The sequence below is a fragment of the Polistes dominula genome, unplaced genomic scaffold (assembly GCF_049000335.1).
Source record: "Polistes dominula isolate Pdom_NZ unplaced genomic scaffold, Pdom_raw_medaka contig_31, whole genome shotgun sequence".
In the NCBI taxonomy this organism is placed as follows: domain Eukaryota; kingdom Metazoa; phylum Arthropoda; class Insecta; order Hymenoptera; family Vespidae; genus Polistes; species Polistes dominula.
The window spans coordinates 8,557,307-8,580,626 of NW_028300925.1; the positions used below are offsets into that span (position 1 = coordinate 8,557,307).

Below are 23,320 nucleotides of genomic sequence, written 5' to 3' on the forward strand. Positions count from 1 at the left end.
TTTTACGATCAACAAATTCTAAATTGATTTATTATTTATATTTTATTTAATATTCAAAATAATTGGGGTAAGAGTAATTTAAACAAAATTAATTTCACTTTTCTTTTTTATTTAATTTGAATATTGTATATAATTTTATATATTTTCCCCACAATTCTGGGTTCATCGAGTTGATTGGTAATTATAGGATTTGACAAATGACTTAAATAATTATTAACATATTATAAATATTCAATTAATTTATTGTATATATATATATATATATTTATGGAAATGATCCACTCACAACTAGGCGTTGCTAAAAACGTTTCACTCGTTTCAAATTCTTTCTCCTTTTCTTTTTTCTCTGTTTGAAAAGGGAAAACTACTTAAACATAGAAAGATTAGGAGAAGGGGGGAGGAAAGAAAAAGTCATCTTTGGTGATGATCGTAGCAATAAGCAATAAATATGAAGTATAAGAAGTTAGACGTGAGTTGCACGAATACTCATAGCACGTTTGCCAAGAAACTTGCATTCGCGTATTGCTATACGTATTATATATGTCTGTTTGTATGTATAAATGTTTATGTGTGTATAAAGAAGATATGTGAATGTATTTTGTTGGAAGACTCATCGGTTACCGCGAACGTGACCTTTTTCTGGTATTTAGGATATATACGAGACATTTGCTCGAACATTCTCGCCTAGGCTCGTCTTATTATTCCTATTCTTATTCTTATTTTTATTTTTATTTACCCTTTTTATAATATTTCGAGAACATAAATCATTGTCTTTAAACCAAAAAACAAGCCAAAATATAACAAAATTACATCTTCTATTATGTTTCAAATATTTTTGCCATTATATCTTTGTCTAAATAATTCAAAACTTTTATTTAAATATATAAAACCACGTTTGTGATTTAAATTTCTGAATAGTTTATAATTTATATTATATATATAATATAATATAAATAAATATATATATATATATATATATATATATATATATATATATATATATATATATATATATAAATAAATATAATATAATATAAATTATAAACTATATAATGTTTATTAATAATATATATATAATTAATAACCATTTTTATCCAAAAAGGTGTAAGAAATAATACAAAGATTAACATATAGAAATAATAAGGTAAAATTATAACAACAGATGTTTTCCTCGATTACACGTTCCTTTAATATATAATATTTAGTATACATAGTAAGAAATCGTAAAATATAATTAATAATATATAAAAAAAAAATGTAAAAAGATATTTCTAAAGAATCTGTTCTTTTTTCTTCGTGGAAAAAAAATCAACATGGCCGCCATTCGTCAGCGCGTTTCTCATTCCATCGAGCTCGTAATTTAGCTTCACTATAATCGAAAGGAAAAATACACAGTTCCTTGTTTATTCTTTTTATTTATTTATTTATTTATTACTCTCTCTCTCTCTCTCTCTCTCTCTCCCTCCCTCTCTCTTTTTCTGTCCATTTATCTTTTTATTTCAAATATTTCCATCGGTCGTTATATTGTAAGCGCGAACGGCTTAATTTGATGGCGTAAGAAGATATAAAGGGTTGTTGTTCTACGTTTCGATAGCAAACTGCACACACAACTCCAAAGGAATTTTATATCTTACCTACCTTAGAAATTCCTCTTGTCTAGAAACTAAGAAAGAGTTAGACCGGTCGATTAGCCAATCAACAGTCAGATTACGTTTGCGTATCACGTCGATTCTCTTTTTCTTTTTATTCTTTTTCCCGTTTTTCCTTCTTTTCTTTCTTTCTAGTTTAATTTTCCTGTTTCCTTTTTTTTTTCTTCTTCCTTTTTCCACTTCTCTTCTTTTCGTCTGGAGTAACGGAATTCAAGAAATTTCGAAAGTATTTTTATGTTCGCGCGAATTTTGAATACCTGTTGACCAATTAACTCGTTATTTCATTTACACCCCTCCTCACCGCACCCCACATCACTCTACTCCACTCCACTCTAATCCTACTGTCGGTTTGATTTAATTTTATTATTTTTGTTCTTTTTCTTTTCCCTCCTCCTTGATTTTTAAATTCTGATACTTTGTTTTTCTTTTTATCCAACATAAAGTCCACATAAGTGGTAAAAACTTTTACTTACTGTATTTTTCTAACAATCATTGAATTCCACTCACATCTGTCCAGGAATGCACTAATGTAAAAGTGGTTTCACTCTCTTTGAAAGTTCGCCATCTCATTAACCGAAACGAATCCAGCTTACTATTCTCAATCGATTTACCGTGTTAACCATCGTCGTCATAGTATTCTTTTTCCTCGTAGAAAAAAAAGTCAACATGGTCGCCGTTCGTCAGCACGTTTTTTATATCAAATCATATTTTTGTTTATTATTATTATTATTATTATTATTATTATTAGTATTATTATTATTATTATTAGTATTAGTATTATTATTATTTTATTATATTTCTTAATCCATAGAAAATTTTAACAAATGTGCATAATATTGTCGTCTGGATAATACTATAAATTGTAAAACAATGAAACTTTTCACATTTTTATACGAATCAATCCGACATTTTCCTTATTAACAAATAGTAAAGCCTTAATCATTTTGTTTCCTTGTTTTATTTATTTTCTTTTCTGCTTTTTTAACATGTTTACGACTGTGATCCGTATTTCCAATATTTCATCGTTGAATGATTCATATTCTTGCACTTGTCTTTACTGGACGACACATATTTTAATTACGTGATTTAAATAGGATGTTTGTACCCACTAATAGTACCAATAAAAGACAGTAATTTTATTTTTTGTTTTATTTTATTTTATTTTATTTTATTTTATTTTATTTTATTTTATTTTATTTTATTTTATTTTATTTTATTTTATTTTATTTTATTTTATTTTATTTTATTTTATTTTATTTTATTTTATTCTACTGGATAAACCCATTAATATAGAATTTGCATGTATCATGCATGTATTACACACTGACAATGAATTGTGCATTCTGGCGGTAATGTATCACGTGGTTAATTTTTTTGGGTTTCTTTTTATTTATTTATTTTTTTTAAATTATGCTCGTAGTTTGTAATAAAAATATAATCGTCAGCAAAAATCATTTAGAATTCTACGTGTTCGTACTTATGAAGAATATCTTTCATACGTCGCAAATGATTTAAAACAAAATGTGAATACGTAAACCATAGAAAGGATCAATCGATAAGTATAATTCAATAATAATCCTCCATCCGGCATATTTTGCAATTACCTCTTAGGCTTATCGACAAATCGATCTGCCATTTTGATTTTCATCCTCGATCGTAATTATGTTTCGTCACACAAACTCGGATGGATATATATTTGCATGGCAGAAAATAAATAAAGATAGAAAATTATCTTAGAAGATGAAGAAGGATCAAATCACGATTGAAACATTAAATAGAAAATAAAAAAAACCAATGAACAAAATTTTAAATTATTATAGTCATTCGGTATAGTAAAACATTTTCTTAATCGATAATCGAAATATTAGATGGAAAATTATGAAAGAAGAAGAAGAAGAAAAAGAATTAAATCATGATAGAAACATTAAATAGAAAGAAAAAATAAAAGAACAAACGAAAGAAATGTTAAATTATTATAATTATTCGCTTATACTAAAAAGTTTCCTCAATCAATAATCAAAATATTAGAAAAAAAAATTATCAAATAAGAAAAATAAGAAGAATCAAATCACGATTAAAACATTAAATAGAAAGAACAAAAGAAAAAAAAGAACAAGCGAAAAAAATTACTATCATAATTCACGTATAATAAAACATTTCCTTAATCGATAATCGAAATGTAACGAAAAAGGGATAAAGGGGATAAACTACAAAACCAATTAAAAATAAAATACTTTTAATAAAATTCGTCACACCTTATTGACTCAATTTGGAATGAAAAAGAGGTATAAAAGTATTATTAAATGATAGAAACCTCCTACATCGTAATTATAAGCGATAAAAAAGTCAGTTTTGTTATGTCCTTAGTTTTATATTAATAAATGTTTATATATGTGTGATACATATGTGATGCATATGTAGATATGTATGTATCGTTTTTCGCGTGTATAAATGCATACTTGTGTGCTTATGTATATGTATGATGTGTGTTTTCTAGATGGTCGGTCGTTTGTCAAGTTCAGTCGAGTAGCTTGGACGGAAGTCTGATAATCGCACGAGCGTCAACGACGCGATACATGAGAGAGAGAGTGAGAGAGTAAGAGAGTGAGAGTGCATAGCAATTTCGTCCTCATCTCGTCCTTGTATTTCTTTCCTACCTCTCTTTCTTTCTCTCTCTTTCTTTCACTCATTTTCTGTGTGTGTGTTTATGTGTTTATGTGTGGACTACCTACGTGCGAGGTACACAAGCATAAGAAGTTACATAAGCTTGAGTTTCGAATTGTAAAAGATAGTATTTGACTGTATATGTGCATTTATCTGACGCGATATTTTTTGCTTGACGATAACCGTGGTTAACGATGACTTGATGGTTTTAATCAATTAACTATAAGGGAATATAGACCAATTAGACAAAATTTAAATCTAATTTCTTTTCAGTCTTCATATTTTTTTTTTTTATTCATATTTCATATTCATTTCATATTATTCTTCATATTTTTTTTATTATATTAATTCGTTTATCGACGAAAGTGGCGTTGGAAGTTTCAATCGTTTTGTTCTAATAATAAAAATAATATATATAAATAATAAGAGGTTTTTTTTTACTTCTAAGCGATAGATCGAAATTATTTCGCAGAACGAGTTAAAAGAGAGAGACCAAAGGTAAAAGATAGGTGAGAAAGAAAAAATAAAAAAAAAAGTGAGAAAGAGATATAAAGAAGTTTGTGTCGTGAGAGTTTTCATAGAAGATTCATCGAAAGGTAAGTCGTCGTATTTCGCGATTGTAATATGGCGGGCAAGATTTTCGTATGGATTAGAAAAAAATTAGAAAATAATATCTTTCCAAATAGTAAAGAAATAATCCAATCAAATCTTTTCTCCTTGTTTTTCTTTTATATATATTAAATTATTCGATTTGTACCACGTTTTTACGTGAACATTTTAAACATTTTGTTATTATTTATCTTAACTCGTGAAATAAATTCTAACGAAATTAATTTTCTATTTATAAAAATAGAATTAAGAATGTAAAATACCATTTTAATTGTTTATTTAATTCGTCCCGCAGTAATATATAGTAATATATTCCACATGAATATTTTTTCTTTTTAGAAAATAAATTCCTAATTTCTAAACTCACGAAATAAATGGGAAGTGTATGTACAAATATGGTAGGTGGTGTTCTAGTCTCACGGTCGTAAGAAAAAGAAAAAAAAAAAGCATAAAAAGAAGAGAGTGTGTATAATATATTCGTGTGACTATGCATCTAAGAGTTCTCACGAACCTTCATTATTCCTTGGAAAATCGATAAAATGCGCGTATGTTAAGAGAATCGTGCGGGAATCGTCACACTGGCTTCTCTATACTATATTTATGTTCGTGTATATAACTCATCGTAAACTATAATATTTCGATTTTCTTTCTTTCTAAACGCATACATATTTTATTTTTAATTTTATTCTTTCTATTACTTTTCTATGTATTTATTTATTTATTTATCTATTTAATTAATTATTTCTTGTATTAGAAACAGATAGCATATTTTTCCCTCACGTATTTTTTGTATTCTTATTTAGTTATTTATCTATTTGACTAATTTCCTTGTTTTTTTTTTTTTTTTTTTTTTTTTTTTTCATTATTGGTAATATTATAGAAAATTCTTTCCCGTGTATGTCTTGTATTTTTATATTATTTAAACGCGTAGCATATTATTTCTCTTGCATTAATATTATATTTATATTAAATTAATTTACCTATTTATTTATTTATTTATGTATCTATTTTCTTAGAGATTTATAAAAATAATCAACAAAACAATAGATTCCGTTCATTCTTATTATTTTCCTTATTTATTTTCCTATTCGCTTTTATTCCCCTTCAGAATATCGCTTATCAACCTGTTGAAGTCCATTACTGTTGTATAACAATAATAAGAGTTACGATGTGACGAGTAGGGAACTCGCAACTTTAAAAAAATCACTCACACATTCACCCATTTACCTGCTCACTCACACAATTACCTATTTTAAAAACAATTTACAACAAAAAATTGAACGAACGGTATCATTTTGCTTTTTACGAAAATATTAGTATCGTGTCATTTCTCTTTTTAAACATACCAAACAAAAATTCCTTTCAATTTGAAAAAAAATTATACAACAAAATAATATAAATAATCGATCTAATTTTTTTCTAAGACATTCCCCCGCCCCTTTTTTTTATTTACAGTCGTATCGACTGCATGGCCATTAATAATCTAACTTTAATAAAATAAAATAAAAATTATCGATTATTCGCCGTAAACAATTTTTTCTTTCTCCTCCCCCCTCATTTTTTTATTTATTTTTTTTTTATTATTTCATAAACTGCCATTGATGAAATAAAAATACATATATAAAGCGATTTTTTTTTCGCGATACATTTTAGTTTTATATATTTTTATTTTTGGTCTTTTCACATTTAACGAAATAACGTTATAAAAAAGAAGAAAGAAAAATAAAATAATACGAGCGATAGGATGGTAGAACCTTTGAGCCGTATTTTGCGTGTTATATCAAAGACACCGTGTATAACCTTTCTCTCTGGTGTCATCTTATCGGGTCTCGTTCGTAACATTGTAATTAAGGGACGTTAATGCTTTCGACTCGGTTCACCGGAGAATATATCGCGATAGCAATTTATAATTGCTAGCAAGTAAAGTTGACTGCCGGTTCGGATCAGTGCCATTTTAAAGCTCAAACTTTTCTTGTCTTTTTCTTTCTGATTCACATCAGCGAAAATAACACCCCCGACATCACGTCACTGTCGTCGTTTTATTTTGCATTTTGTATTTTACATTTTTGTTCTTCTATTCTTATTTTTATTTTTATCTTAAAACAGATTATTATCTACAATTTATAATTAATTTTAGCCATGATTATTATTAATATTTTTAGTTTTTTTTTCACCTTGTCACGAATAACGAAAATTTTTAATTTAGTTACTGTTTATACGTATCATTACGTTTCATTTGTATCTTCTTTTTATTTATTTATTTTTATTTATTTATTTTTTTTTTTTTTTTTTTGTAAAAGATACGAACAAGTCTATGGTACAATTGTAAACTAGTATTAAAATTTTTTCATCGTTTTCCTTCAAAGTTACGTAATGTTTTTTAAATGGAAATTTAAGTGATTTTGAAAATTTATTATTCGATTGCTTAAATATTTATTAAAGATTCTTTTATGAAGAAAATGATTTTTGATAATGATAATCAGTGAAAGTTATTGGGGAATATAATTGGAATCGTTTAATCGCTACGTTACAAAATTGAAAAAATAATTAATCAAAATATATATATATATATATATATATATATATTTTCTTCATTAATAATACATTCATTTGACGATAGTTAATGCATATTAATATACATGACGCGTTCAATATCGTTTACTTGATTGAACGACATTTAATGTACCACATTATAAATATATTTGATAAATTATCTTACATTAAATGATTTCGAATAAGTTTATCGTTTAATGTCATCAACATCGTATATTTTACGTAATATTTCAATCACACATAATCGAGTATTTGATATACAACAAGGTGAACAAATACTAAATCTATTATTAGAAATCGGTTTGAAAGCCGATTTATTCTTTTAATCGGTTAAGAACTTTAATCTTTCGATCATAGGATCGCATACTTTTCAAGAGATTTAAACAAAGATTTAAGTAGATAAAGTAATTGATAAAAATTGGATAAATCAACGATACTTTTAAATGAAACGACATTTAAAAACATTTGTATTTAATTAATTTATTTAGTTTTATATTCACATTAAACAATTTTTTTGTCAGTTTCGCAACCATAATTGAAAACTTGGTTTCTAATCCCATAATAAATAAATTTTATCTATTTTATTCGTTTATTTTTTTCATTTATTCTCTCGTACAGTCTTTTCTTATTGCATTTTGGTTAATTTGGTTGTAATAAAAAATGTTGAATTATTTTACTGTAATTTTTGTATTCAAAATAAATGAAGTTTCGTAACACCGTTAAAAGAATTTTGTTGGTTTTTTGATTTAACGTTTTACATTGATTTGCGTATACAATAAAAAATTATAATAAAAATGATAGAGAAAATAATTTGTTGTAATTAAACAAAGCCGATTAAACATATTACATAATTTTATAGAGTTTAGTACGAAAGCCGAAGTCTTAGGGCATACAAGACAACACGAATAAAGCTTAAGTGTAACTGGTATGCGATATCGTTTCTAATGTTTTACATAGGTTTCCTATACACCAGTTTTAAAACTTTGCTTTAACGATTTCGTGATATACATTTTGTTTTTGTAATTATTACAAAATTCAGTAGAAATAATTTATATTTTATATTATTTGTTTAATTAGTAAAAATATTGACTTTTCATGTATGTTTATGTGCATGTGTTTGATTTTAATTAAATTTATATAAATCATATTTTTATTTTATTAGTATATTGTTTCATATATATTTATAATTTTCATTATGTTTTATAGATTTATTTTTATACGAAATTAATTCTTTCCGTAGTCTAATAAGAACAACTAAGTTTTAGAAGCTTAAAGTGGTTGTATATTTTTTGAAGCTCGTAACACATCGTCGTAGTATAGTCATCACAAATTTGTCTAGTCGTGAAGCCAAGTAGGAAGGATTTTTTTATCCAACAACGTCAAGGTCGAACCATTTTCCGAACTTGTGGAAGCCCCTAAGTGTTACCTACACTTACTCTGTCTATCATTTTCTTTAATTTGTTCTTATTTTCTAGAAAGAAAACAGAATATTTAAAAAAAATAATCATTTAGAAATTATTTTATAATTTTTCGCGTATTAAAAACTCCAATATTATCATTACTAATCATTTAATTATTTTATGTTGTATGTATAATACATACACACACTCACATTGATATAAAATAAATTAAATCAAATCAAATTTGTATAACAGGAAGACAATTATTTTTATATTAAAATTTCCGAAATAATATTTAATGATTATTATTATTAATAATTTTTCACCTATACAGCACACATACGCTTATACAAATATAAAATAAATTATATAACAAAACAAAATTATCAAACAAGATGACAAGATTATCTTAAAGATAATTTTATACTTATTAATAAAAGATAAAGATACACTTACGCAAATATAAAATAAATAATATAAAAAAAAGGTAATATAAAAATTAATTTTATATTAAAATTTCCAATATAATGATTATTAATTTAATTAATCTCAACACGCACATAAATATACACATGTGCTAGTATAAATAAAATAAATAATTAAACAAGATGACTAAAAGAGGGGAAAAAAGAAAAAAAATATTCTTAATAAATGTTGATAATATGTAAATAAAATTACAATTAGAAATGAGAGAAGAAGATAATACGAGTGGGTTAATAAACCATGGTCGGTCGGAAGAGTGAGTCTCATCGTGTGTTGTGTGTAGTCACCGTTTGCGAGTCGGTCTGACTTACGGAGGTGGAGAGTCTTCGGATCAACGACCTAGCGATCGGCCCCTAACAAAACTGGGCCATCCTCGGGTTCTTCAGCGACGTTGTGTTCCTACTCGCTTATAGTCTCTATACACACTGACCCCCTTTTCCACTTATGGCTATGTGTCGTAGCACTTACGTGCTTCAGGGGACAAACTTACACACATACACGTACACGTACGCGTACACGCACAGGCTGTACACGATTATACACAAATTTACTACGGAATGTATTCACTCTCCTTCTCATTTTCTTCTCTCCTTTCTCTTTTTCTACTCCATTATGAATTTTAATCATTTATTTTTAGTATGAGTTTTCTCTTCTATATACTTTTCTTTTTTTCAATGAAACATTAATCCTATGAGTGCTATGGGCACATATATGCGCTTATACATTTTTTTCAACCTTCTTTGCCTCGAAATTATTTTTTCTTTCTTTTCCCCTTTATTTTATCAAAATAGTTAAACATTAACAGATAAATTATTCTCTTTCCGGTGATTGCAATCATTAGGCGAGTTTTGCATTCGAAGGGTTTAACATGTATTATTTTATAATATGTTAGGATAAATTTCCTTTTGTTTTTCTTTTTCTTTTTTTCATTATTTATAAGTCATGACGAAACAATTTAAGACCGATTCGATCGATCGATCGATTGATCGATCATTGATTAAAGAGCCAAAGTAGAGGCAATAATTCACAGCCGGTTCTGCCAATTAATTGGATCCGCCCACGCGTTTATAATTGAATTTCTTCGAGGTACTCTCTCTCTCTCTCTCTCTCTCTCTCTCTCTCTCTCTCTCTCTCTCTCTCTCTTTCTCTCCTTCGCGGAAAGATCGATGCATCGTTAAATTGGATACTTTATTCGTGCGTGAAGAAGTTTGATGAACGATGCGGATCAATCCAAATTGAATGTAGATAATATGCATTTAAAACAAACCAAAAAGAAAATGTCCTGCCTTCTCTTTTAAAATTTATATATATATATATATATATATAGATTGACATAAGTTTCAAATAAATCGATAGATCGTAACAGTATAAACATAGATAATATGTATTTAAAACGAAAAAAAAAAAATGTCCCATCTTTACTTTCCAAATTTATTTATTGGCATAAATTTAGAAAAAATATGATGGATATTGATCCTCCCTCCCCAAATGTTTTGCCTATACTTTTCCTATCAAATTTATTTATTAGCATAAGTTAAGGAACAAAAAAAAACGATGGATCAATTCCCGGTATGAGTATAGAAAATATACATTAAAAAACATGAACATTTTATAATTTTTCTTTATTCCTTAGAAGGATAATTCTTTTCCTAATGCAGAGGAGGAGGTGTGGGGGTTTCTTCTTTGACTATATTTCTATTTTGTTATTTATTTATTGAGCATAGAGAAGTTCATCCATTTTCACGGAAGAAGAAAGCAAGCAAAACCTGCTGCTGTGTCGTTAAAGTTTAGTTCTATCTAACAATAAGCTAGCTTAGATAGATAGTTAGATAGGTAGGTAGGTAGGTAGCTAGCTAGCTAGCTAGCTAGCTAGTACCATCACGATTTATATGACGGTGAGGGGGTCAAGAGGGGGGAAGGAGAGACGGGAGGAGAAGGAATTGCAGAGAATAATATCCGCGAGAAAATCTAGGGCAAGAAATGACGCCGCAAAAGCAACGTTACCACGGATAAGAACGTAACGTTAGGGATACATACATCATATTATATACGTGTATTCATTTATGTATGCACGTATATGTGTGTCTATCTACGTTGTATGTTTTAACGACAAATAAGTCTGACATTAAATTCTTTATCATGTCGATATTTCGTCTATTATTTATCTATTCCTTTTTACTCCATGTTCGATATCATCTATAGGCACTTCTTTGACTTTTCTCATCTAACTTTTTCTATTCTATCGTAATTTTATTCTTTTACTTTTCTTTTTTCCTTCTTCTTCTTCTTCTTCTTCTTCTTTTTCTTGAAATTTATTTCGATTTATACGTTTATAAACTCTCCACGCCACGCACGCGCACTACATAAATACGTTCATGCGCATTTTGTTAAAAAAAAATTAACGCGAAGATTTATTTTATTCATTTATAAGATTTAAATTGTCTTTTTTTTTCAGTTACATCCTTGATATATAATTTATTTTATATTTTAAATTGAACGCTAAATATCTGTGAAGATTTATTCATTTTTTGATAAGATTCAAAATTCTGCAATTTTTTTTTGTGTTTTTAGTTACATCCATGATAAATCTTTTACTTTTTAAATTGAACTTTGAATATCTTGAAGAAAGAAAGACAAAATAATATGGTTCAACTATATTCAAGGTTAGCGAGTAATCGATAACGTATGAATCGAATCGATAATACCGGAGATCATTTTTTCTAATCACGGTTAACGCAATTTTACCGTTGTCTTTGATTACCGTTCAATGTAATAAAGTCAGAAATCGTTCAAAGCAATTATCAAGTAGTTACTAACGTCAAACGTCGTTATTGCTTCATAATTTCTTTTTCTCTTTCATATAAAGCAAAAAAAAGTTTAAAATTTGAAATAGTACAAGTATACATAATAGGTATATAATTGGTTAACGAATATTCAAAGTTTTTTCATTTTATAAAAAAACATAAAAACAAGATTAAAAGGAAAAACTGTGTTTTATTAAATAAATTTATTCATTATATAAAATTGTTTCATGTAATGGCAGTGTCAACGTGTTAAATTTAATACAAATATTTTTATTCTTTATTGGATAAGAATGACAACGAAAAACAAAAAAGTAAATAAATAAAAGAATTATTACGTTAGAAAAGACAAAAGAGAAATTAGAAAATATTTTCTTGTGCAAAAATAGGAAAGATATTAAAACGCGTAGAACAAAAAAATCAATACCAAAACTGAGGGACGAGAAAGATTACTACTTGGTTCGTTTGTTGTGTATCGCAACTTGCGTTGGCGTACTTTCCCGGTGTTCTCTTTCTCTCTCTTTCTCTTCATTTGCTCTTAGTATTCTACGTTGAGATCAAGCTTATGCGTGGGTGTATGAGCTTGTTGCTATAACGATTACGCGTCAACGAGTATCTGATAAAGGAGAAAAGAAAAAACGAGGACGAGAATGGAAAAACTAAAACGCATCTCGAATAATAAAGAGAGAGAGAGGGAGAAAATTGGTTTTTTCTAACTCACATATTTGATAATAATGTAACGTAACAATTTATGTACATTACCATTACAACGTATATATGTTATGAACAATATGCATAATATGGATATTTTATAGAATATCCGGTCATTAACATATACATATACACGAATAGATATCATCTTTAGAATGTTTTATATTCGATGAATTATTTTGACACTGCTTTATATTCAAATTCAATTTCTATATTTGTATGTTTTTATATATTGTTATAAGACTGCGATTAAATATATATATATATAGTTAAATAGATTAGATAGATTTGTAGGTGAATTGTTGTCATCATTTAATATTTATATAAAATATATATTTATTTTTAATTAATATTAAGATAAAAAAATTGCTTATATTTTAATAGGATTACGAATACAATTTTGTTTCTAACAACAAATAAATTCTTATTACAATTTTAACTATAAAAATATTTATAAAAATAATCCTTTTGTATCAATTGTATATTATTACAATATCTTAATAATATAAATTCTCATTATAATAATAATAATAATAATAATAATAATAATAATAATAATAATAATAATAATAATAATAATAATAGTATAATAAATAATCTAAATGAAATTTCCGTAGAGAGATATCGATTACGTTATTAGATGCAACTGCGAGAAATGATCACGTGGATGAAAACTGAACGTAACTTCGATCGTGTACATGTAAAGTGTCTCTCATTACACACACGCGCGCGCAAACACACACACCCCCATACATACATACATACATACATACATACATACATACATACATACATACATACATACATACATACATACATACATACATACATACATACATACATGTGCATATATAAATGTTAGATATATATTTATATCTTGATGCATAAAATATATATATGTATATTATATATATGTATATGTATATGCACGGTTCGATGAAGGCGTATTACAATTTGCAACGTGCTTGATAGCACGCGCGCACGTTGATCCGCCTCTGTTGTCGTCATTTCCATTCCATTCTCCTCTTGCTTCATACGAAATCAACTCTAGGACGTATGGACGATCATTCGCTGACCCCTGCTACTAGCTACATACACAGAACATATACATATTACATACGTATATACACGTAAATAGTATGTGTATGTATGTCTATACACATTATACATATATATGCGCTATACTGGCATCTCAAACACGCTGCTTCTGATGCTGCTGCTTGCTACGTTTTCCGGTTCCGCGAACATTAACGTTAACGAGAATGAGAGAGAAGCAACTTCTCCGATATTGTTTTTCTCATTTTTTTCCCTTTCCGTTTTTACATTATCATTTATTGCAGTTAAAAATAATATTTGTTTTTTTTATTATTGTTATTTGTGGTTTTACCTGGACTTTTATTTAATATTTTAGTTTACTATTTTTAGATTTATTTAATGATTTAAATTGATGTCAATTTAAAGTCATAAATAATAAATATATATTTTTTATAAAATAATATGTATTAAAAATAGAAGGAAAAAATGGAATAATTCTTTGATTTAGAATATTGTATCTGTGTGTGGACTTTTATTTAATATTATATTTAACTATTTTAAATTTTATTTAATGATTAAATAACAGTCTACCTAAAATCATAGATAATAATAATAATAATAATAATAATAATAAAAAGTGTATTCATTTATTTTATTAGATAGAATTTATTACGTAGACTTTTATTTATTTTCATTACTATCTTACGATATATATTCTGTCTAGTTTAATTAATATTATGGCATTTATCGATCATAATTTATTTAATGCGTTCGTATGCATGCGTTTGCGTAGGTGTTTGACCTTTCTGAATTATTTTTTTTAAATTATGAATCGATAATCTCCTCATTCTTTATCTCTTTCTTCTTGTTGTTTTCCTTGTCAATAAATTGTTAACGCGAATCCTCCTCAATTCCCAGAAATTATCATTCCGCGTAACTATATATATGTATTATATATATAAATGCACTTACCATTAGATTTTAATCAAAGACTTTTTATTAAGAATAACCTTATCTCGAAATCTGCGAAGGTAAACATACCGCGATAAGAAAGTTATTGTTTTCTTATAAAAAAAAAGGAAACAAAGAAAATAGCAGAAACGGAAATGAAGTATGAACAAATAAATGTTCATATAATCGATTATTTTTACTTTATTATATTTTTTTCTTTTTCTTTTTCCATTTTTTCTATAAATTATTAAAAAAAAAAATGGAAGAAAAATCTTATCGCGTTTACTTGAACTTACTATACGTGTACAATGTTTATAAAATACAATCATAAATTTAATAATAATGATGGTGATGATGACGATAATGATGATCGTCGTAAAAAAAAAAAAAAAAAAAAAAAAAAGGGAAAATTGAATAACAATTTTGAAATTTTTGAACTAACTTGTAGATTATAGGAAATGAAAGATTGTTGTATTAAACGATCTATCAATGACACATCTATGTACACATTTGTAACTTGTGACGTGAGTACGATGATTATTATAACAAAGTCGATAACGTTTGTTCGTCGTGTGTCGTGCATTTAGTTTTTTCCTTCTTCCTCTCCCCTTCTGTCCGCAAAATGTAGGAATTGGTGACGAAATAAAAATGAGAGGGTGAGTACGCGCATGCGCGTCAAAAATATATTTTGAAAATTTCCGTCTTTTACTTTGTCTTTATTTTTATTTGTTTTTTTTTATTATCTTCCCCCTCTCTGTAGAAATTTTTGTTCCTTTTCTTTGTGTTATTTATTTTTTATCATAGTAAATACGCCCCCACGCTGCTAAGTTAAAAGCAAACTCGAGTTAAGGGACACTTCAACTCTCTATCGGAAAATTATGGTTATATATATATATATATATATAAAACGCACTCTAATCGTTTTAATTGATCTTAAAAATTTATCCGCATGAGTATAAAACATTTTTATAAAGTTGTATAAATCATGTTTTTATTCGTAAGTCAGATTTTTCATATAATTAAATATGGATGTTTTTTTACGTATGAATTTATCGTAGACTTGGCGTTTGTAAAAAAAAAATTGTTGAAAATGAAATAAATAAATAAATAGAAAATTACGATTATTTACGATGAGAAGAATTTATAACAGTAGCGACAGTAGTGGTGATGGTAGTAGTAGTAGTAGTGTAGTAAAAGATATTTAATGGTAGATATATTTGACTGCGTGTTCATTCAGAGGCGCCCCCGCTTGCTCTTTGTGACGTCATAGAAAGTCCTGCAGCATTAGAAAGAGAAAGAAGGAAAGGAAGGAAAAGGAAGAGGAAGGTTGAGGGTTGGTTAGATCGAGCGATAGGTGGGTGGATGCGCGATAGGGGACACGTTGGAGAACTCTCGTCGACTAGAATTTACACACACTTGCGCGCGCGGGAGCATACACACACATCATCATCATCATCAAAGAAATTCTATCCTCAACATTTCACATAACGAATGAATCAATGAATGTTCAACTGGAAATAGAAATACAGAGATACAGATAAAAGAATATGAAATGTTTAAATTGTAACACATTTTTAGATGAATTATCAAAATGATATTTAAATTTGTACAGGATTATGATATTATCGTGACAATGTTGCATAATTGTAGTAGGATGACAAGAAGGAAGAAAAGGAGTATAGGTGACGAGGGTGAAAAGGAGAAATTGTAGTGATGTCAATCGTATACATAGGACTTTGTGTTGCCCTCCAATAAAATTCGGTGCTACGTTGCTGACGTAGGTACATTGCTGATAGTATCCACCACTACTACAACTACACTCACCCATCCACCACCACTACCACCCACAACCCAACATCCAACATCCCAACACCACTATGACCTCCTATCTACCACCACCAACTTGTTCTTCCACCTCCAACGAAACTCCGTCGCCACTGTCACTGCTGCTGCTGCCACCAGAAAACCTATAGATACCTTTCACTTCGTACGATTCAGTTCGCTGCTGACTCTCGTCGGAGACGGAAACTAATTTTTCAGTTTACTCCGCGCGAATCGGTGCTATTATTCACGACGAATATCTATATATATATCACATCTTATACGATCTATACGTCAAAGTGACACTTGCCCAAAGGGTGAAGGGTATACTCAAAGAAATTTCTTCTAGTGTTTTTCTTCTTTTTTTATATATATATATATTTTTATATAAACTTTATTTTATTTCTTTTTCTTTTTCTTTTTGGTGCTTAATTTTATTCCCGATGATCGGAACGGGTCCTACAAATGGGACTTTGAATTCTCGAGTGTTGTTGGATGTTAGTATGAAATTTTGTAGAATATTTTTCTTTTCTTTAGTTCACTTTAATCTATGACGACGTAATCAGTATTTTTATGTACGTCATGAATATTAATTTAGTATTTATTTGTGTATATTAGATATAGATATATATATTTTTTTATTATCCATCTGGATCGTCGACATATGAATTTAAAGAATTATCGTTGTTGTGACGTATTTTAAAATCGTATTGTTCGAAGTTACACAGCTGGCACATCATTTTCTAGTCGCTATTATTTCTTCCTAGTTACTAACTCCCACCTAATCATAGTCTTCTTCTTCTCCTACTATAACAGATCATTCCTATCTATCTTTCTACCCCACTTTACATTCCAGACACGTCAAAAGTTCGTCCTTACAATCGATCGGGATACATTCGAAGAAGTTGGATGGACTCGGACTAGTGAAAGTTCACATTCTCGCGTCCGCGTTCGCTGACCCGATTAATAATAGCAAATCACTATTATTTAATAAATTTTTATTTTTTATTCTCAAACTTGTCTAGAAATTACTAAAGTATTTATTCGATCATTTATTGGATTCTTTTAAAAGAATTGCGTAGATAAATACTTTTAAATGTTCAATACAATTTTTCGCAAAATCTTTGTGGTAACAACTTTTCCGGTCAATCAAAATCGTATACACGTCTCGAAAGTATAGTTTATGACAATTTTGAATAAAATTACAAATTTATCAAAAATATATCAATCTATACGTACTTTTATTACAAGTCAACATAGAAATATAACAAATAAATCGAACGAAAGTGTATAAAATTCCAAACATATGTCGGATGCTACCTGTTCCATGCAACTTGTGTTTAGTTTTTCGTGAATGAAGGATGTTGTAAGTCGATAAATGAACCCGTGCATATCATCTCAAGATAAATAGATAGAGGAATATTGATGAAAATGAAACGATTAACACAGTGACCTGTGGCAACTTGGCTTGTTTCTATTATTCGAGTATCGATTCACATCACGACGAAAAGTTCATAAGTAAAGTTACAGCTCTGGGTTGAGAGGGCGAGGAACATTGTTCTGTGTATGTGTGTTTGTACACGCGCGCGCATCTTCGTTCGATCACACCACACCACCATCACCACAACTACCCGGACGTAACCTCATGGCATTTCTTGCCTTTGCGATTGCGTTCCACCATTTCATCTTCTTCTTCATCTACTTCGTCTTCTTCTTCATCATTTTATTCTTTTACTTCTTTTTTAAAACGAAGGTCACGAGAATGCCGTTATCGTATTGATTTATCGATCGTGTTTCGTAACGTTCCCCTCTTTCGATTGAAAATTATGTTAAACAATCTTATCTGCCTTAATTTTTTTTCGCTATATTAAGAAGATAAAAATGACATATTTGCGATATACAAAGTTGAAAATAGAACATATATTAATATGTTTGTGTTTGTTTGTTTCAGTGTGGCTCTCTGGACATTGGCAACGAACGCCGGCGTTGGGTCGCTATGATGGAGTCGCTCTGTCAAGTGAACAACAAAACCAACAACGGGAATGATTCGAACAAGGAGAACAGTAACAATCATTTGAACAATCAACACAATAATAATAATAAGAACAACAGTCACAATAATAATTCAGATTGCCCTGATCCTCAACAAAGGCTGGCCGTGTTGAGTTTCGAGCAGGTGCGTCGATTGAACGATGTGATGGACGAAGTTGTAAGCATTCACGGTAGGGGGGAACTTTCCAACATTGGAGGTTAGACTGAGAGATCTCGTAACAGTTGTACGTAGCAAACTAGAAGGTGACCCTAGTAATGGAGGTGCTGGCATGAGGGTAAGGGACATCAGATTGAACGGTGGTGCAGCGTCGCACGTATTGGCAACCGAATCCCAACCTTACAATGATCTTGATCTGATATTCGCTGTTGAATTATCCAGCGGCCGTAACTACGACAAGGTTAAGGCTGCGGTATTGGGTTCTTTGTTCGATCTTTTACCGGAGGGTGTAAGCCGAAAACGCATAACAACGTGCAGCTTGAAAGAAGCTTACGTCAGCAAGATGGTCAAAGTGAATAACGACGGCGATAGATGGTCTTTGATATCCCTTGGGAATTCACGTGGACACAGGAACGTAGAATTGAAATTCGTCGACTCTATGAGACGACAATTCGAATTTTCCGTGGACAGTTTTCAAATTGTCCTAGATTCTCTGTTATTATTTTACGAGTGCAGCAAATTACCGATCGGTGAAAACTTTTACCCAACCGTAGTAGGCGAGTCTGTTTACGGTGATTTCCAAGAAGCACTCTACCATCTTCACAAGAAACTCATATCGACGAGGAATCCGGAGGAGATAAGAGGCGGTGGTTTATTGAAATATTGCAATCTCTTGGTCAAGATGTACAAGCCGGCTAAACCGGACTACATAAAGACCCTCGAGCGATACATGTGTTCGAGATTCTTCATCGACTTTCCTGATATAAGTCAGCAACAGGCGAAGCTAGAAAACTACTTGTGGAATCATTTCGTTGGGCCGGAAGAAGAAGCCCTAAAATACAAGTACCTGATGCTTTTGCACAAAGTCGTTGAAGAGTCGACGGTTTGTCTGATGGGTCACGAACGGCGACAAACGCTTGCATTGATCCAAAATCTGGCATGCCAGGTATTTTATCAAGAACAACAGCAACGACTGACGAATCATCAACAACCACCACCGGGACCACCAGCGACCTACGTTTACGCTAACGGCTATTATTATACACCCGTTATACCTACTGCGTGTTATACTTGCACTTGCAACTCTTGGATGGCGTGTTCGTCGTGATGCGACCCCGTCGTCGTCCTATCCATTACCGTCGCCAATTATTTCTTATTATACCCTACTACCAACCCCGTCCTCGTTGTTATTATCTTCATCCGCGGGTTGATTCCTCCTCCTAAGTGGTGGTGGACTACTTCTTCGTTGTGTTCCCGTGGCTCCTGTAGAAAACGATGGGACAAAGTGAGATCGACTAAAATCGATCTACAACTACTACTATTACTACTACTACTACTACTGCTACTACTACTACTACTTATAATACTACTATTATTACTATTATTATTATTATTACTACTACTACTACTACCACTACTACTACTACCATTACTACTACTATTACTTCAACCACTACTGCAACTAGACGTTGGGGTTGGTAAATCCTCGATGGCGGCGACGGCACCAGCGATAACAGCAGCAGCAACAGCAGCAGCGATTATGGCGTCGACATGGCGATGACGTCAGTGTCTGATGGGGTAGTGGTAAACGTAGGCGATGAAGAAGGGCAAGTAGTAGTTCTGGCTTGCTGAACCGCGGGGGAGGTTGATCTACGTCCCCACCTCGTCTCCATTGCCACCCCCACCGCCGCTGCCACAGAAGAAGAAAGCAAAAAAAAATCAACAACAAAAAGGACGAACGAACACTTTTGAAAGTCACACCTGCCTTTCCCGACCCGTCATTAATCCCTTCTTCTTTTGTCCCTTCTCTTCTTCTCCATCTCTTTCCACTTTTTCATTGGTATACCCTCGCGATTGACGTCATCGTCTGGTTGCTTTGCCAACGAACAAAGAACGTGAGAAGGATGATGGGAGGGAGGGATGTAGAAAGAGATATACATATATATGAGAATCCGAAGAGAAGGTGACGGAAGATGAAGGGTGTTAGGGGTAGAGGAAAAACTTTTGTGGTTGTTGTTGTTGTGTGCCTCTACGAAAAAAAAAGAAAAAAAAAAAAAAAACAAGAAAAAAAGAAAATAAAGAAAAGATTCATACATAATATAAAAAAGAAATAAAATCGAGATGAGAGGACCGCTAAAAACTGTATAAAGAAGAAGACGAAATAAACCTCCACACACTCCTCTTTCCTTTCCCCCTCCTTTCCCGAAAGAAATATTATATATCATAAGCAGGAATTATCCTTCTTCTTTTTTTCGCGATAGAGATAAAGAAAAAAATGTCATTAATAAGTAAACGAAAAATATTGTAACTGAGAAAAATTGTGAAATAATTCTTATGATAATAATATGGATAATAATAATGAAAAAGATGATGATGATTGTGATGATGATGATGATGATGATGATGATGATGATGATGATGATGATGATGATGATGATGATGATAATGGTGATGATGATGATGATGATAATGGTGATGATGATAATGATAATGATGGTGATGGCGATGATGATGATGGTGATGATGATGATGATGATGATGATGATGATGATGATGATGATGATGATGATGATGATGATGATGATGATGATGATGATGATGATGATGATGATGATGATGATGATGATGATGATGATGGTGATGGTGATGGTGATGGTGATGGTGATGGTAAAAAGGTACTCTCTCTCTCCGATGCGTATGTATAAAAGAAAGAAAAAAGATGATTATGAAATTAGATAATCAAAAAAAAAATAACTATAGATCGTAAATTAAAAGATTGATTTTATAGGTATATATTATTATTATTATTATTATTATTATTATTATTATTATTATTATTATTTTTATTATTATTATTATTATTATTATTATTATTATTTTATTATTATTATTATTATTATTATTATTATTATTATTATTATTATTATTATTATTGTAAGTAAGAGATAAAGAGGGAAAAAATGGAAAAAAAATTATAATAATACAAATAGGTAGATGATCGGAAAAAGGGTTTAAAAGAAAGAAAGAAAGGGAGAGAGATAGAAGACAGTGTTGATTTTTATCGTTTGATGGTTGAGATAGAAAAAAATTAAAAACAAGGACAAAACGAGAGTTCGGAGGGTGCGTATTTGTGTTCGTGATTGTACGTGTATTTATATATACTCTAATATATGCGTTAGGGGAAAAAAGCGAGAGTGTATTATATCGATAATTTCTATGTCATTCCGGGGTGAAACACAAAGCTTGCGAGATGATTTATTGATCAGGATTAATGAAATAAGACAGTGAAAGGGTGAGTGAGAAAAAGAAGGGGGTCTTAATAGGAGTGAAAATAAAAGGATTGCTTGTGGAAGAATGAGAAAGATAGAGTGTGAGAGAGAGAGAGAGAGAAAGATAAAAAGATAATCAATGGAAAAAATCTCGTTGATAATTGTATCAGTAATTATTTCAGTAGATTAACATAAGTCAAAAATTTTGAAAACATTTATTTGATGATTTTTAATATATTGTTATAATTACGAGCATAATTATTATTTTTTATTTCATTTTTTCTTTTCCTTTTTTTTTAAATTTCTAGATTGTGTAAATAAAATGACAAAAGTTTGAAAGATAGATTTTTCATCGAAAATCAATTAAAATGAAATGAATTGTTTGACATTAATAGTATACGTTTACTGCGTGCATGTTACAACATTAACGTAACAAAAATACATATACTGATAATTGTGACAGTGATCGTGGCAGTGAGCTAAGTTACAAAATTGAATTAATTAATTTTATGATCTATTTCATATTTAAATTACTTTGATTACAAAATAAATTAAACAAATTTTAGGGCTTACAATTAGTCCATTGTCATAACTATCGATATATATACCTATTTGTATGAATATTAATATGTTTAACTGTAAATAAGACATTTATTTCATTAAGATAAATTACTATTACTTTAAATCAACACGATAAAGATAGAAAAATGGGTGATTTTGTATTAAAGTCCTCCCCGTGTTTATGAGAATAAGAGAGAGATTGTCGTGCATTATCAATGTGATAACGATGAAAAAAAAACAAGCGAAAGATAAAAATAAATCTTGTGTAAGAGAGAGAGAAAGAGAAAGAGATAATTCTTTATTTTTCTACATTCCTATTAAAAAAATATCGAATTTTTAACAATAAAAATAAACTCAATTATTTGATTTTAAAAAAAGAAATTCTTTTTCACTTTTCTTTTTTACAAATAAGGAAAGAATAATAAAATACAAACAATTTATTTATTCATTTACATTTCTTTTAAAAATATATCAAAATTTTAACAATGAAAATAAACTTCGATTATTTGGTTTTAATATAATCAAATATTCAAGTAATAACTAAAGTAAAAAACAAAATTAAAGAAATGCTTTCTCTCTCTCTTTCTCTTTTTTTTTATAAAGA

The 23,320-nt window shown here is 29.5% G+C and overlaps 1 protein-coding gene across 1 annotated transcript in view; it reads left to right on the forward strand.

The window, feature by feature from the left end:
- Positions 1 to 20,971, forward strand: part of LOC107073568 (terminal nucleotidyltransferase 5C) — an 82,949-nt gene extending 61,978 nt beyond the window's left edge. Inside the window, 2 exon segments of the mRNA XM_015334266.2 lie at positions 18,629 to 18,904; positions 18,906 to 20,971. Coding sequence (XP_015189752.2) covers positions 18,629 to 18,904; positions 18,906 to 19,994 — 1,365 coding nt within the window. The 3' untranslated portion in view covers positions 19,995 to 20,971.
- The last annotated feature ends 2,349 nt before the right edge of the window (positions 20,972 to 23,320 follow it).